Raw genomic sequence first — 14210 nt, forward strand, 5'->3', positions numbered from 1 at the left:
TGACTCCCGCAAAACAGTTCCCAAGCTGCTAGAAACCCCGCCTCCGTCTGTAGCCATAGGAACGGCTGACACGCCGCGAGCCTGAGATTCCCGGTTCCGCCCCCTCCCTAACTAATATTGTTCCCCACTATCTGTCCACATGGGCGCACCGCCTCACTATTGGTCAGTGCCCCAGGACTGTGCCTTGCCCCAGCCAATAAACGGCCTGTGCACGTGTACACCCGCGAACTCTGATTGGTTACCACTCCCTGATCACGCACTGCCCTCCTGCGCTAGCCCGTGCGCGGCGGCGCCAATGAAATGACTCAGTAGCCATTTACAACCAATCAGCACGCCGCGCGGCTCACAGCCAGCCTATGGGCGCGCGCCGGGGGTGGGTTGTCCCGGCCCTTTTCCATTCCCAGCTGGGTTTGTTAAAGCGACAGGCCCTACGGCGCACCGGGGCTCCACCGGGCACCGCAAAGCGGCCGAGCGGGCCCTCGGCGTGAGCTGGCGCCCGTGACAGCGGCGCCGCTCCGCTCGCGACCCCGGCTCCGGGCCGCTGCCGACGTCCTTGGTGCGGCCGCGTCGGCCGGTAGGATGGGCGGTGAGGCGGGGTCCGCGGCGGTGGTGGGCTCCGAGGGCCGCGTGAAGAGTCTAGGTCTGGTGTTCGAGGACGAGCGCAAGGGCTGCTACTCGAGCGGCGATACGGTGGCAGGGCACGTGCTGCTGGAGGCTGCCGAGCCGGTGACCCTCCGCGCGCTGCGCCTGGAGGCCCAGGGTCGCGCCACCGCCGCCTGGGGCCCGAGCGCCGGCGCCGCTCCCCCGGCAGCCGCCTCGGAGGTGGAGTACTTGAACGTGCGCCTGAGCCTGCGCGAGCCCCCGGCCGGTGAGCGCGGGCCACGGCCCCGGAGAGGGGCTGGCGGGACTGGGAGAGGGCGCGCCGGCAGATGCCCACCGGCTGGGTGGGCGGGGGGTCCGCCCACGGGGTAGCCGGCCTCAGTTTGGTCGCCTTGACGGGCGGGCAACAATGCCTGCGCCCCCCACCTCACAGCACCGGGGAGATGGTGCTCACCTCTGCTGGCGCCCGACCCTGGCTCGCTGGGGTCTGACTGCCGCCAGGGTCCCAGGACCATCTAGGACAGCTCTGGGAGTGAGCCGTTGCCATGGGAACCTGTGATGAGCAGTCAGGAATCAAGGAACTGGGGATTTAGGTTCCTTCTCTTGTGGTCTAAGGAGTGGAGGGCGGAACCAGAGTTTACGAGGTTCCATTCTCGGGTGCCCAGTTTATGGGGGCCCCTTCTCCCCCGCCCCGTCTCTAGATGCTAGTTCTTGGTTCATGATGAGTTAGCAAAACCTCAGTCTTAGGAGGAGGGAAGTAGTTCCTGAGCGTTACGAGTTCAAAGGAAGTGCTTTTTGACTTGATCATCATACTTGGTTTCCCTCCTTTGGGGAGTGCGGTAACTTAAGAGTTCTACGTCTGTCTTACTTTCTTTGTATTTATTTTTCGCTTCTTTTTGTTTCCTTTGCATTCTCTTCCTCCCCTAGCCCACCCCCATAGACCTTTAGTGACAATGGGATCTGGGCACTGTAAGAGCTTCTGGAAGAACGATGACCCTTCTTGTGAAGTCCAGTTAATAGTGTAGGCTTTTACACTATTAAAAGTGCCCATGTAGAAGCTCACTACATGGGTATTCTATCAATATTAGGTGCAAAAAAATACTAGGAACGGTGAGTCTTAGTCTTCTTTCAGTTGGTAGGAGCTACTTTAAACTATTTTACTTTTCTGCCTCATCAGCTTCAGCATTTATCTGTAAAATAAATAATGGTATAGACTCTCGGCGCTTGAAGAATAAAATACAGCATATCCGTGTTTAACCCTTGCTATGTATTATACAAAAATCAGTAGTACGTGCAGTTTTTCCTTGTCCTGCTGTGGAGAAGTAGACTGTTCACAGTTAAATCCTCAAGGTATGTGAGAATCGAGTAATCCCAAAAACTGTGGTGAGGAAAACATGTATGAACCAAAGCCCTCTTTTGGATTAACAAGTGCAGTATGTTAGGTGACAGTTCTTACCTGCCTTATGCCCTTTCATCAATATGGTTTCCAGAATCAACCTATACATGCCTACCCCAAGGTAACAGACAACACAGATTTTCAAGATGGCTGACTGGAGTCAAGGGCAATGGAAGAGGGAATTGGTTTTTTGTCCAGGACTTTGGACTCTGTATCTCTGTGCCCATAACTACTCAGTAAATAGATGTAAGATTAATAGCAGTTGGACCTGGGATTCGAAGTAAAAAAAACGCTTTGGTAAAATCTGGGCTATCAAATAGTGTTTGATTCACAAGTCAGGTTTTGTCTTGTCATTCTAACGGAATAGAATGGCTAACCCTAGACAACCTGAAAATCTTAGCTTGTTTTAGAATGTATCATAACAAACCTCTGCAAAAAGTAAAATCATGGTCTGTTTTAGTTGATTTCATTGAGAAAAAAAATCACTCCTAATATCTGTAGCTTGGAAGAGGCTAGCAACTTTACATAGTTGTAGACTCTTAGGTTCATTTAATTCCAAAACCTAGCTGAATTTCAGCCACCTGAAGAGATTTTTAGAAATCCAGATATTCAGGAAGTATGGCTGTGGGATCTATTTTCAAAAAACCTACTGGATAATTTTTCGGCATTGTTAATCTAACTACTTGCTATCATGGTGATTGATTTTCTTCATATTTTTATTCAATAATTATGGTAGAAAGACAAGACACATCAGAGAGTTGGTTTCACATCTTGGTCGCACACCAGGAGTATGACCTTGTGCACGTTCCTAGCCCTTCCTGAGCCCCAATCTGCCTCTGTGGTGGTCTTCTAGCTCCCATGCTCACCAGTGCTCTGAATTATGAGTTTGGGCTGAAGCACCATGAGCGAATGAAACATCTTGTGACATTGTAGTTCTCATTGCATAAGACAAAGGTAATAAACTATGAGAGCAGAAATGGGCACATGATTCAGCTTGTGGACCTTCTTAATTAAAAATTAATAAATAAACAAGAGAAAGCAAGCAAGCAAAGATTTGATTCCAAATACCATAACCCAGGTTTATCAACTTTCTCAAAATTTTTTCCTGTTTATGTTTTGAGGTAGTTGAAAGTCTCATTTTAAATGTTCTAGTTCCTATGTTGATTTGTTTTTTCTCTGAAGAGGGAACTTCATCTCTCTCTCAACCTCTTCCAATGTGCTGTGCACCTCTGTTCTTCACACTTGCCTGTCATGCTCTGCCTCATTCCTTTCCCTTCATCTAAACCCCTTCTCACTTGTTTCCATGCCAACCCTTACTTCAACAGCAGAAGTGGTCCTCAAGATGCCCCCGCCACTGCCATGTACTCCAGCATGCTAGGGTCATTACTTGTGTACAAGTGTCTATAGCCTCCTTTCTTCCCTATGTCTATTTGGGGATTGAAGTTATTTAGCTTTGTATCCATTTTGTATCAGCTTTGTGCTTGACATTTAAGCACTGTAAATTTTGAACATAAATGAAATCCACATTTTTAAACATTTCAAGCACTTTGTCATATTCAGTAATCTAATGATTACAAATTAGAACTTTAGCCCAGCTCTAAGGAGTGTTGGGATTCCTTGAGCCTAGTATCTGATAGCTATAAAATGGAGAGGCTTCCCTGATTCCAGTGCTGTAGCACTGCTGGGGCTTATAGGGCGGCTCTGGACACACCTGAGCTCTGGGACTCACTCTGTCACTGTCATTTAACATGGTCTCACGTCCCTATGACTTATTCACTTAGCCTCCAAGTCACCCACCTGTTGAGTATTTCTATTTGAATGATCTTAAGTGGCAAATACTTGTAAGGCTTTTTTTTTCTAATATATTACACATTGAAAATTGGAGATAGATTCAGGAGACTTAATGGGCCAGTAATGCATTCCTGTTTTCTTAAAGTATAAGGTTGAAATGTTAACTGAGTTGATGACGGTCTTAGAACTCTAGTATCTAAATGAAAAATTATCCCATTTCACTAGTGATTTCTGGCCTTTAAATTTTTTTTAATGAATGGTTACAGTAGAAATCTCCATTTCGTATCTACTGAGCAGGCATATCTCAGAGAAAGTTCTCAGTCTGTTCTGTACTTTCTTCATCTTAATCATCCCACCCTTGATGAGGGAATTTAGTTCTAAACTTGAATCTATGCACATAAAATGAAGGGAACATTTGTAAGTATCTCTGGGGAGCCACCCAACCAACACTGATAGCCCTGGAGTTGGCTTCAGATCTGAACGATACAGTCTCTGCACTCAGCAGGGCTCCAGCAGAGCCTCTGGCCTTGCTAAGTCCATCCACACCCTGCCTACTGGCCTTCTCACAGTCAAGGATAAGCCTCTGCGTGAAATGAATGGGGCTGGCTGACCCCAGAGCAGGAGGAAGGAGTCGTGGCCATGCTTGGCCAGGCCCACTCCATATCCCAAGTTAAACAACATCTCCTATTAATCAGTAATGACTCCTGCCTAATAATTTGTCCTGTTGGTTTGGCTATTTAGTATTCAGTATTCATAATATTCCAAGTAAATTTTTCCTCTCCTTTTCCATCTCCGCCCAAAGAATATTTAGTCTGATTTTTGTGGTATACCCAAAATAAATAGATCTATTTTTTTCTAGATTAATTTTAGGTCCAGTTTAATATTGGTACCTCATGTTAGTATAATAGTATACTAACATTAGTATACTCATGCTAGTATACAAGTGGGGGAAATAAATGTTTATGTATATGTAGGTATGTATGTGTATATGGTTGTATACACATATATATGTATATGGGAGCTCTGGCATTTTATGGTGATTGTATAATTGGTCTATTTGCAGATAGAAGTTACATATGTATATACATACATATATATATGTGGTTTGAAATTGATTAAACTTGGTAAAAGTTGATTCAAAATTTAATTCTCTAAATCTCAGTTTAATGTACTTTTTGACGTATATTCAGTGTTATATATAGCTAGGAAAAACTTTTAAAAAAACTATGATTTACATTGTGAAAATTCTTGATGTAATGTGAACCTTAGTAAAAATAAAATGTATTCTCTTTTTCAGGTGAAGGCATCCTCTTACTACAGCCTGGAAAACATGAATTTCCATTTAGCTTCCAACTTCCATCTGAGTAAGTGAAATAACTGGGGCTTTCCTTTCCCTCCAACCTGTCTATCCAGTTGTATGGGCACCAAGTACCTTCTGACATTCAGGTGTGCATGTTTATCCTGAGTAACCCCTGAGTAGACCTAACCCCGCTCACCTTTTTTTTAAAAAACAAAAAAAGCAACAAAAATCCCCCCCCCCGACATTTTAAGGGCTTTTCCCAGTTTTGTTAAACTGAAAAACAAAGTTAAAAAGTCATCTCTTTGGTTTATTTCAGACCTTTGGTAACCTCATTCTCCGGGAAATATGGAAGTATTCAGTACTGTGTGAGAGCAGTTTTGGAACGACCCCAGGCACCTGATCAGAGCATTAAGCGGGAACTCCAGGTCGTCAGTCACATCGATGTCAACACACCAGCATTACTAGTAAGTTCTTCTTCCTTCTCTTCCTCCTTCCCCTTTTCCTCCTTCCCTTCCATCCTCCTTCCTTTCAACTGTGGTCTACATTTAGCAAGTCTGATAGCAGCCTGTCCTGTCACTTTCCGATACAATCTTATAACCCATAGGCATTCACTATAAATATGTGATTCTAAGTTGGGCAAATTACAAATTGTGGTGTTAGTACTATTGATTGTGTCCCTGTTGTTCAGGGCTTCTTTTGCCAGAAAGTTACATGGGCTTAAAATGCATTAATAAGGCTTAATAATAATAATGCACACACACAGAGTAGTTACTTTTCCCAGAGCAGCCACATTCACAGGGCTGTGGTATTCTAAACTCTTCGCTAATAGCAGGTTGAGGAACAGTAATTATGGAAGAGTATTAATCACGCCCAGCCTGTTATTGAAGCTCAGGCCATTATGCTGTGTCTCCTTGCATTTTGCATGTCATTTTCTAACATTAAGTAAGTGCATGCAGCTGCTCTGGAGACCCTTTCACTTATCATTTCCTTATGACAGATTTGGCCACATTAAAGCATTGAACTTCTAATAATCACCAGAAATACTGTAGGCTGATAAGAAAGATTAGGCTATAAGTAACAACAGAATAGGCAAGATGGGAGTTAATGAGCTAGATTCTTTTATCTAAACCCATATTATCAAAATAATATAAAATTATACCTTGTACTTTCATGATAGCTACTAGGACCTAATGGTTCTTCATTTAAATATGAATGAATGATTTTTTACTTCATAATTTAAACTTTCCATCATGATACTGAAGTTACAGAGATATATTTTTAGTATTGGAGGTTTCTCTTTCTAGCCAGTGTTTTTAAAGATCAGGAAAAGAAACAGGAGTTAAAAGTTGTTTAACTCTACTTCCACACAAAAATGAAATAGAATTTACTCTGATGTTCACCTTTAGATTATAAAAATGTAAGAGATATGCCCTAGTTGCATGGTCCCTTGTGGCCAAAATCGTACAATAGCCAGACCCAGCTGACCCGGCTTATAACTATGACTTACGACTTATCACCTGCTCAGCACCTATTTTGAAAATTGATGATGCTAATAACTGCTTTGTGTTTCTAAAAACTACTTAGGATTGGGTGGCTAACTAATTCTAAACTATTTATGGGGCCATTGTGGCAAATAATTTAAAGATATTTTATTTTTTGGCAAAAAGAGATACTATTTGTCCTTTACTATCCTTTTATAATTGAAAAAAATATTGCAACTTTGGGTTTTACAGTGAACTTTTGGTTTGTGCGTCTTGTAAACTGAGCATTTTAAACAGTATTTTATAATACTGTTTTATAAACAGTATTATTTATATAAGCATCTTGTGTCGCTTATCTTGCTACTGTAGAATAGAAAGTGGGGTGGTGAGTTCAATAACCTTTTAGATCCATTACACTAGGTGTGTTATTGCACTGCTGTTACACAAAACCCCAAAATCATTCTAAGTTAAGGACACTTGAAATTTCTGCCTAATAATGCATTTTGAAGTAAGGAAAAAAGGCTGTTAACTTATTCCACATTTTAAATGCCAAGACAAAAAGAACATTCTGATTATTGATTTTTATACCATTTCTCCTTTTCCTGATCTACACATAAAGTCTTTAAAAAAAAAAAAAAAGTAGTTCTGTCATATTACTAGGTACTACTACAGGTTTTTTTTCTTTTTTTTTTTTGTTTTGCGGTACACGGGCCTCTCACTGTTGTGGCCTCTCCCGTTGCAGAGCACAGGCTCTGGACGTGCAGGCTCAGCGGCCACGACTCACTGGCCCAGCCGCTACGCAGCATGTGGGATCTTCCCGGACCGGGGCATGAACCCGCGTCCCCTGCATCGGCAGGAGGACTCTCAACCACTGCGCCACGAGCGAAGCCCCGGGAATGATTTTTAATGCTTTGTCTTTAAGTATTTTATCTAGTTTGTCGCAGGAAGATAAGAAAGGTTGATTTGTTGTTTTTTGGAAGACATTGCTGTACAACTGTTTAATAAAAAATGACATAACTTTAAGTTCTATGAGTTTTCTAGACCAGTTTAATTATTTTTATTATTTGAACTTTTCAAGACCCCTGTATTAAAAACGCAAGAGAAAATGGTTGGCTGTTGGTTTTTCACTTCTGGTCCAGTCTCGCTGAGTGCCAAAATTGAAAGAAAGGGATACTGTAATGGTAAGCAAACTGTTTAAAAATCCAAATGCAATATTCACTCATTTTATTAGCTAATTGTAAGTGATTTTTAATAGTGTTTTGTAATTTACCAAGTATATACTATTTTAAAACATGAATAATACAGTTGTCTGGTTCTAGTATAAATAATTGATATTTAAATATTTTTAAATAGATGAGTGGATTCCAATAATCCTGGTATTTCTGACCTCAGTCCTGGTACTTTCGTAACAAAGACTAAAACCAGTAGAGTGGGAAAATGCCAGCATTTTATTTTAATGTTGCAAAAAACTGTTCCGAGCAGTGTTGCTCAGAAGAGAGCTGTTGTCATATGAAAATACTGTTAGGCATTCTGACTCCATGCTGGGAATTCAAATATATGGGAGGGTCTAGAATGTAGAACATTGACACTCTTAACAGTCAGACTGATATCAGAACAACAATCTGTGAAGGGCCCAATTCCATCCAGTGGATTTGGCCCCCACTCCAGGGTTCTGGCTTGTTGGAAATGAATACGGTATGGAATGGATGTATAATGTGGGTGTAAAACTTGCCTACTCCATCCATTGCTTTATTTGTATTTATCAATTCCTAAAATGGGAAGACTTTGTTCTTCTGTTGGGAAGATTTTAATTTGTTAGGCACTAATGAGTTTGTTAGTGATCTTCTGTACTTAACGTAGTACTGAATCATTTATTTGTATGTCTTCTCTTAACTTTTATAGATACTAGTCATTTACAGATCTTTAGAATTGGTAGCCTAATATTGCTACATTAGAAAAGTGAATCATGCAATAGTAAGAAAACACTATCTACCACAAACTGCCATAAATTTTCACTTCTCTGACTCAGATTTGCAATGTAGGTTTTCCGTGAGGCTTCTCAACTTGTTAAAGCAGCATTGCCACATTTCAGCTTTCATCAGTAACAGCTTTGTTCCACTGTGGAGAGAATTTCCTCAAGGGTCTCTGAAGGTGCTTTTGTTTTCTTTTTAGGAGAAGCTATTCCAATCTATGCAGAAATAGAGAATTGTTCCTCTCGTCTGATTGTTCCCAAAGCTGCCATTTTCCAGACGCAGACGTACCTGGCCAGCGGGAAAACGAAGACCGTGCGGCTCATGGTGGCCCACGTGCGCGGGAACCACATCGCCTCCGGGAGCACGGACACCTGGAACGGGAAGACCCTCAAGATCCCGCCCGTGACGCCGTCCATCCTGGACTGCTGCATCATCCGAGTGGACTACTCCTTAGCTGTGAGCACGGTGCTTGGTGAAATTAAAGATGTAGCATGGAGCCATACCTGGTGCCATGTTACTGAGAAGATGTACCTTTAATACCCAGGAAAATGTCATTTTATGTCAGCATTACAACAAATTGTGGAATATATGAAGATTGGCCTTTGTTTTTTAATCAAAAACTATCCCCCTGAGGTTTTTAATTAAATAACATGGAAGAATGAAGATGTAGTAGGGCTGCTATGTTGAAGACATAAGTAACTTTCTATGGTTCTGTGTAAGCTGTGCTCACTTACAATGAAGTGTATTAAGGCCACACTTCCCCATCACAGAGCATTCACTGTATTTCGTGGGCTCTTCATTTAGTTTGTTCTTCATTTTATTCATCAGGACAGTTTACAGTTGTGTTGGGGGTGATAGCAGACAACAAGCATTTTTTCTATGAAAAATTAATCTGGTTATTTATATGAGGTTAACTTATATTTGTGCCTTTCTCTCTCTCTCTTTGTTGTTTTGTTTTTTGGCGTATTAGGTGTATATTCACATTCCTGGTGCTAAAAAATTGATGCTTGAGCTGCCCTTAGTGATTGGCACGGTTCCATACAATGGTTTTGGCAGCAGAAACTCCAGCATTGCCAGCCAGTTTTTTATGGATATGAGCTGGTTGACGCTGACTCTGCCAGAACAGCCTGAAGGTAAAATGTTATGAGGTTCTTTCAGAATGCAGCTTTACACATAGAGTACTTAAGCACAGGACATATGAGATAGGAAATGCTCAAATGATAATTACTGCTGCCACTACAACTATCCTTACTCTTTTTATTACTTAATATCATAAAACATTATTCCCAGAAGGGACTTTGAGAGTTTAGCTTATCCAAGACAGAAAGCTCTTAATGGCAGATCCAGAAATACAATCTACATCTCCTGATTCCTATTTATAACAGTAGAAGAATGGGAGATAATCAGAATAAGAGTGTAGTGTGTTATGTTGGTATTTTCCATAGCCACATTTCAATGATTTTTTTTTAACCTAGACTAAAACACACATGTCTCAGAATATAAATCAATGTTAATAGTACTTCAATAAAAGCAGAGTCTACTGAATATTTTTTGGTTGTAATGGGCACAAAAACTTCCTGCTTAGAGGAAAAAATACCAATGTTTTATCTTCAAATTAAGCTAAGTTTCTTGTTCCTGTAAGAGTTCAGAAGAGAGTAATGTAATTAGTTTTTGCCTGGATTTCTTAGAGCCAACTCCTTTTTTGTTTCAGCACCACCAAATTATGCAGACGTGGTGTCGGAGGAAGAATTCTCTAGACACGTTCCTCCTTACCCTCAACCCCCTAACTGTGAGGGGGAGTCGTGCTGTCCTATGTTTGCCTGCATTCAGGAATTCAGATTTCAGCCTCCGCCTCTTTATTCAGAGGTAAACAAAGCAAAAGAAAATTAGACTTGTGTTGTGCTGTTTGTAAATAATCCTCTATGTCTGCTTTTGACTCCCAGTTAGTAGAGGATACATACAAAAAAATTTTTACGATGGTGATAGATAATCACTGATCCACTTACCACATTTTGCGGTGTTCTCTTGGTACTCTCTAGCATACATGTAGAGTACCGTGGATTGTTGCCTTTAAGGCCATGGAATACAGAGAACTTAAGTGGCCTACTGGGACTTCTTAATAATAGGCTTTAAGCAGTTTGGCTTATGACCATGTAATTAGAAATAGATACTAGAATCACGTTAAAGAATGCTGCAGTAGTAATCTTGGTCTGCTCATTTTTGCAGGTTGATCCACATCCTAGTGATGTAGAAGAGACCCAGCCTGTTTCCTTCATTCTCTGAACATATTTCAGAAATCACTGTGTTCATCACCAAATTAGAATGTTGGTTCTTTCCCCCTGCCTTTTTGGGGAAGAGGGAGGGAAGATTAGCTTAAGAACATAAATGAACATCAAGACTGAAGGTGATAGAAATTAAAGAATGCGTGAACTTTCCAGTGGGCCAACAGGATTGTTGCACAAGTTTGTGATGTGGTCTTGTATCCCTTTAGAACTATGGGACAAAGATGTGAAAAGTCACAGAATGTAATGGAAGTCCTGATGGTGATAGAGTAAGTGAAGAGTGCCTATGCCGACCCAAGAGAAAGGTGCCTGTGAACAGTGAAAGCACTATGCGTGCATATCTATACAAAGGTTTCTCAAAGTAGAACAGATGTATCCTCAGCTTTAAGGCAGTATGGACGCATTGGGAGGAGACTTGATTTTGGAGAACGTAGTAGCACAAGGGTGTGCATGAACAGGAAAGGGGCCCACTCTAAATTAAACATGAAGCGAGACCCTCTGGTGTCAGGGTGTTCATGATTTCTAACCATATTCCATAGGACTGAAGTCCTTAAAAGAATCATTTTCTGAGGTCATGGTCTTATGAGGGTCTAATGAAGTAATACAGTTTTCACTCTTAATGGTAGTTTAAGAGGTAGTTTGTAAGTCGGCTATACAGTATTATGAAACCAAGAAAGAGTTCCTTCCTTGAAAGGCTTGTCAGTTGAAAGGGGAAAGGTGTACTTCAATATGAAAACACATTTTGTTGAAAGTTGCACTTTTTATCCCCTTTAAGTACTTTAGCAGGGTACATGCTTGATTTTCCTCATGTCTTATTTACCTAGGAGCATATTAGAAAAAGACAGGGTTAAAAAAAGGAAAAAAAAAAAAAAAAAAAAAGCTTGCATCCTTAGGATGCCTTGATAACTGCACAGGGGGAAAAAAGGCCTTTTTTGCCTACCTCAGGTGGGGTTATCAGAATCAGATATGTTTTAAAACTTCAGGCCGGTGAAGTCTTCTTTGGAGTTTCTGCTCATTTGCAGTAGCAATCTCATCTCTCCTATCCCTAAACCTGAAACTGGACCAAGGGCAAAATCTATAAGGTTAACATCAGTTGAAAGTTAAGATGTGTATACCAAAGGGTATTTCAAAATAAATGCAAAATCAAGGCAGAAATAACATTTTCCATTTTTTTGAAAAGTCATATAAACTTAATTTCTGTCAAGAGACAAGTCTACTGATGGCAGTCACTGTGTTGTTCATTGTTATTCCAGTTCTTTAGTAATTCTGTTTAAACTGTGATTTTTTTATTGTTTTGGTGCAATATTTTATTATCCTTTAACCTCAGGATATTCAGACCAACAAGATTGTGTTGCTGCTAAAAGACTGAGCAGTGTTTTTCCTGTCCCCCGTCCCCTCCTAGTCACAGTCACATGTTCACTTGTTTTTACTTTAATCTGTTGGTTTTGTGAGCTGAGAGCATTTCTGTACACTAAGTAGAAGGGAGGTAGGGGTTCCCATGATAGAGATTTTGGACCAGCCCAGTACTTTGGTTTTCTCCATGTCCTGAGGGTTAGATCTGGAAACCCTGGTGCTTCCCATGCAGAATACTGTACTTCATTCAACTGAACGATTAGCTTTTCTTTCAGTCAGTATATTCCATTAGAAATAGAAAAGTTCTAAGGTTAAATTTTGTATGTAAAAATTAGTTGGACATTTGATCAGGGATTTTTATACAAACATTAGGTAAACGTACACTTTTCACCCTTGGGCATACCTCTCTTCTCTGTAATCACATAAGCATCTTAAGCCGTTCTTTCATCTTTTAAGCCACTGAATGAAAATCACAGTACAAACTGTTTTACCGATAATTGTGGTATTGAAATTGTCACAAATCTTTTTTCCCTGCTCTGGCTTTTTGGTGATCTTTTATTTTGCTTTGTTTTTGTGTGTTTGTTAGCTATGTGCTGTCTAAACAGTTTTATTTTTACTTTAAAAAAAGATCACCTTCAGCTATTTCTTGACCTCTGAGTTGTAGTTTACATGTTTTGTCAAGACATTTTCCATCTCCATGATACCAAAACAAGTAAAAGAAACAAAACAAAATGGTATGGAGGAAGAGAAAGTTTAATTATCTATCTGGCTGCAAGTAGAAAAGCAACTGCTTACTGGAATCCTTCACTAGGATCGTTCTGTCACCTTTTTTAAAGAACTCATGAAGTGCACCCACCAAATTAAAACAAAGCTGATTTTTTAGCACTTAAGAGAATAGCTAAAAGGTATGATTTGCCTTATTGAATTGATATTGGTATGTCTGACCTTAAGCAGTAGGTTGAAACTGCATACCTTTCTATAATCAAATTACTTGATGAAGGTAGAAGATTCTACATTGGAACAGAATACTTGGGAATGAAGGTAAAAATTTAGCTGCTATTTGCTTGTTTATTCTCCTCTTGCTTAGTTTGCAAAGAAAATGTGGCCTTAGAATTTTCTTTTTGATGCAAAAATTTTGAAATTGAGAAAGTGCATCTTTTGGCACACAAAATTCTTCCATGGGCAGAACTTTACTTTCATGTTTTTGTTTTGCACAATAAGAAACTCAATAGGCAGGGGTTATGTTTTTGATAAGTTAACTATGAAAGCTTTTTATTTTTATTATAAAAATGTAACAATTTAACCCGGGGGGAGGGGGGGAGATTGTATTTTGTACTCTTGTCTGAACCCCATGGGTTCCTTTTGTTAATAAAATGATTACACTGATGCTGTGAGTTGCTAGTTTTGTTTTTGTTTTGTTTTTGTAAGACTATGACTTAAATTGTTACAGACTTAAGGGAAGTCAATACCATGAGACAAAGTGTTACTGCTGTTAAGATCCTTTTGTAAATGTGTGCTATATCATCAGACCAGGCACAGCCCTGGTGGATTCTGAGCCTGTTTTTATGATGGCCTCAGTTTCCCCAAAGGTAATCGGTTTTTAGCATTCTATGAAAAAGAGTAGTTGAGATGAGTGATTAAGCTTAAGCTATATTGGTCATTGAGAGAACATTATCTCCATTTATTCTCAAATAATAATGACCACTTCTTTAAAGCTTTCTGAGTTTTCATGTTTGTTTGGCCAGAACCTTTCCAGCATTGATTCAGTAGGTCTGGTGGGCAGTCAGTGGACTCATACCGGGAAACACCTGTACGTAAGCCTCCCCTTTCCACACACATACTCAAACGGACAAAAGTCATATATTTTGTACAGATGACATATGTCATCTCAGGAAAACTGCCTTGACCCTCTGTCCTTGAAGATTTTAAACCTTAGCTAAGTGGTAAAAATTAACCCAGGTAATTTACTCTCCAGGTGTTTTTAATGTGTGAGATGTTAAATAAGTCTTCTGCATTCACATTTGCAATCAACAT

The 14210-nt window shown here is 40.5% G+C and overlaps 1 protein-coding gene across 1 annotated transcript; it reads left to right on the plus strand.

Annotated features, from left to right (window-relative positions):
- The first annotated feature begins 435 nt into the window (after positions 1 to 435).
- On the plus strand, positions 436 to 13563 carry ARRDC4 (arrestin domain containing 4). The gene is made up of 8 exons (XM_060096892.1): positions 436 to 868; positions 5085 to 5151; positions 5404 to 5551; positions 7647 to 7749; positions 8741 to 8997; positions 9512 to 9674; positions 10253 to 10407; positions 10768 to 13563. The coding sequence occupies exons 1-8, from the start codon at positions 580 to 582 to the stop codon at positions 10822 to 10824; spliced, it is 1239 nt and encodes a 412-aa protein (XP_059952875.1). The 5' UTR covers positions 436 to 579; the 3' UTR covers positions 10825 to 13563.
- Positions 13564 to 14210: the final 647 nt, after the last annotated feature.

The sequence above is a fragment of the Mesoplodon densirostris genome, chromosome 4 (genome assembly GCF_025265405.1).
Source record: "Mesoplodon densirostris isolate mMesDen1 chromosome 4, mMesDen1 primary haplotype, whole genome shotgun sequence".
Taxonomy (NCBI): domain Eukaryota; kingdom Metazoa; phylum Chordata; class Mammalia; order Artiodactyla; family Ziphiidae; genus Mesoplodon; species Mesoplodon densirostris.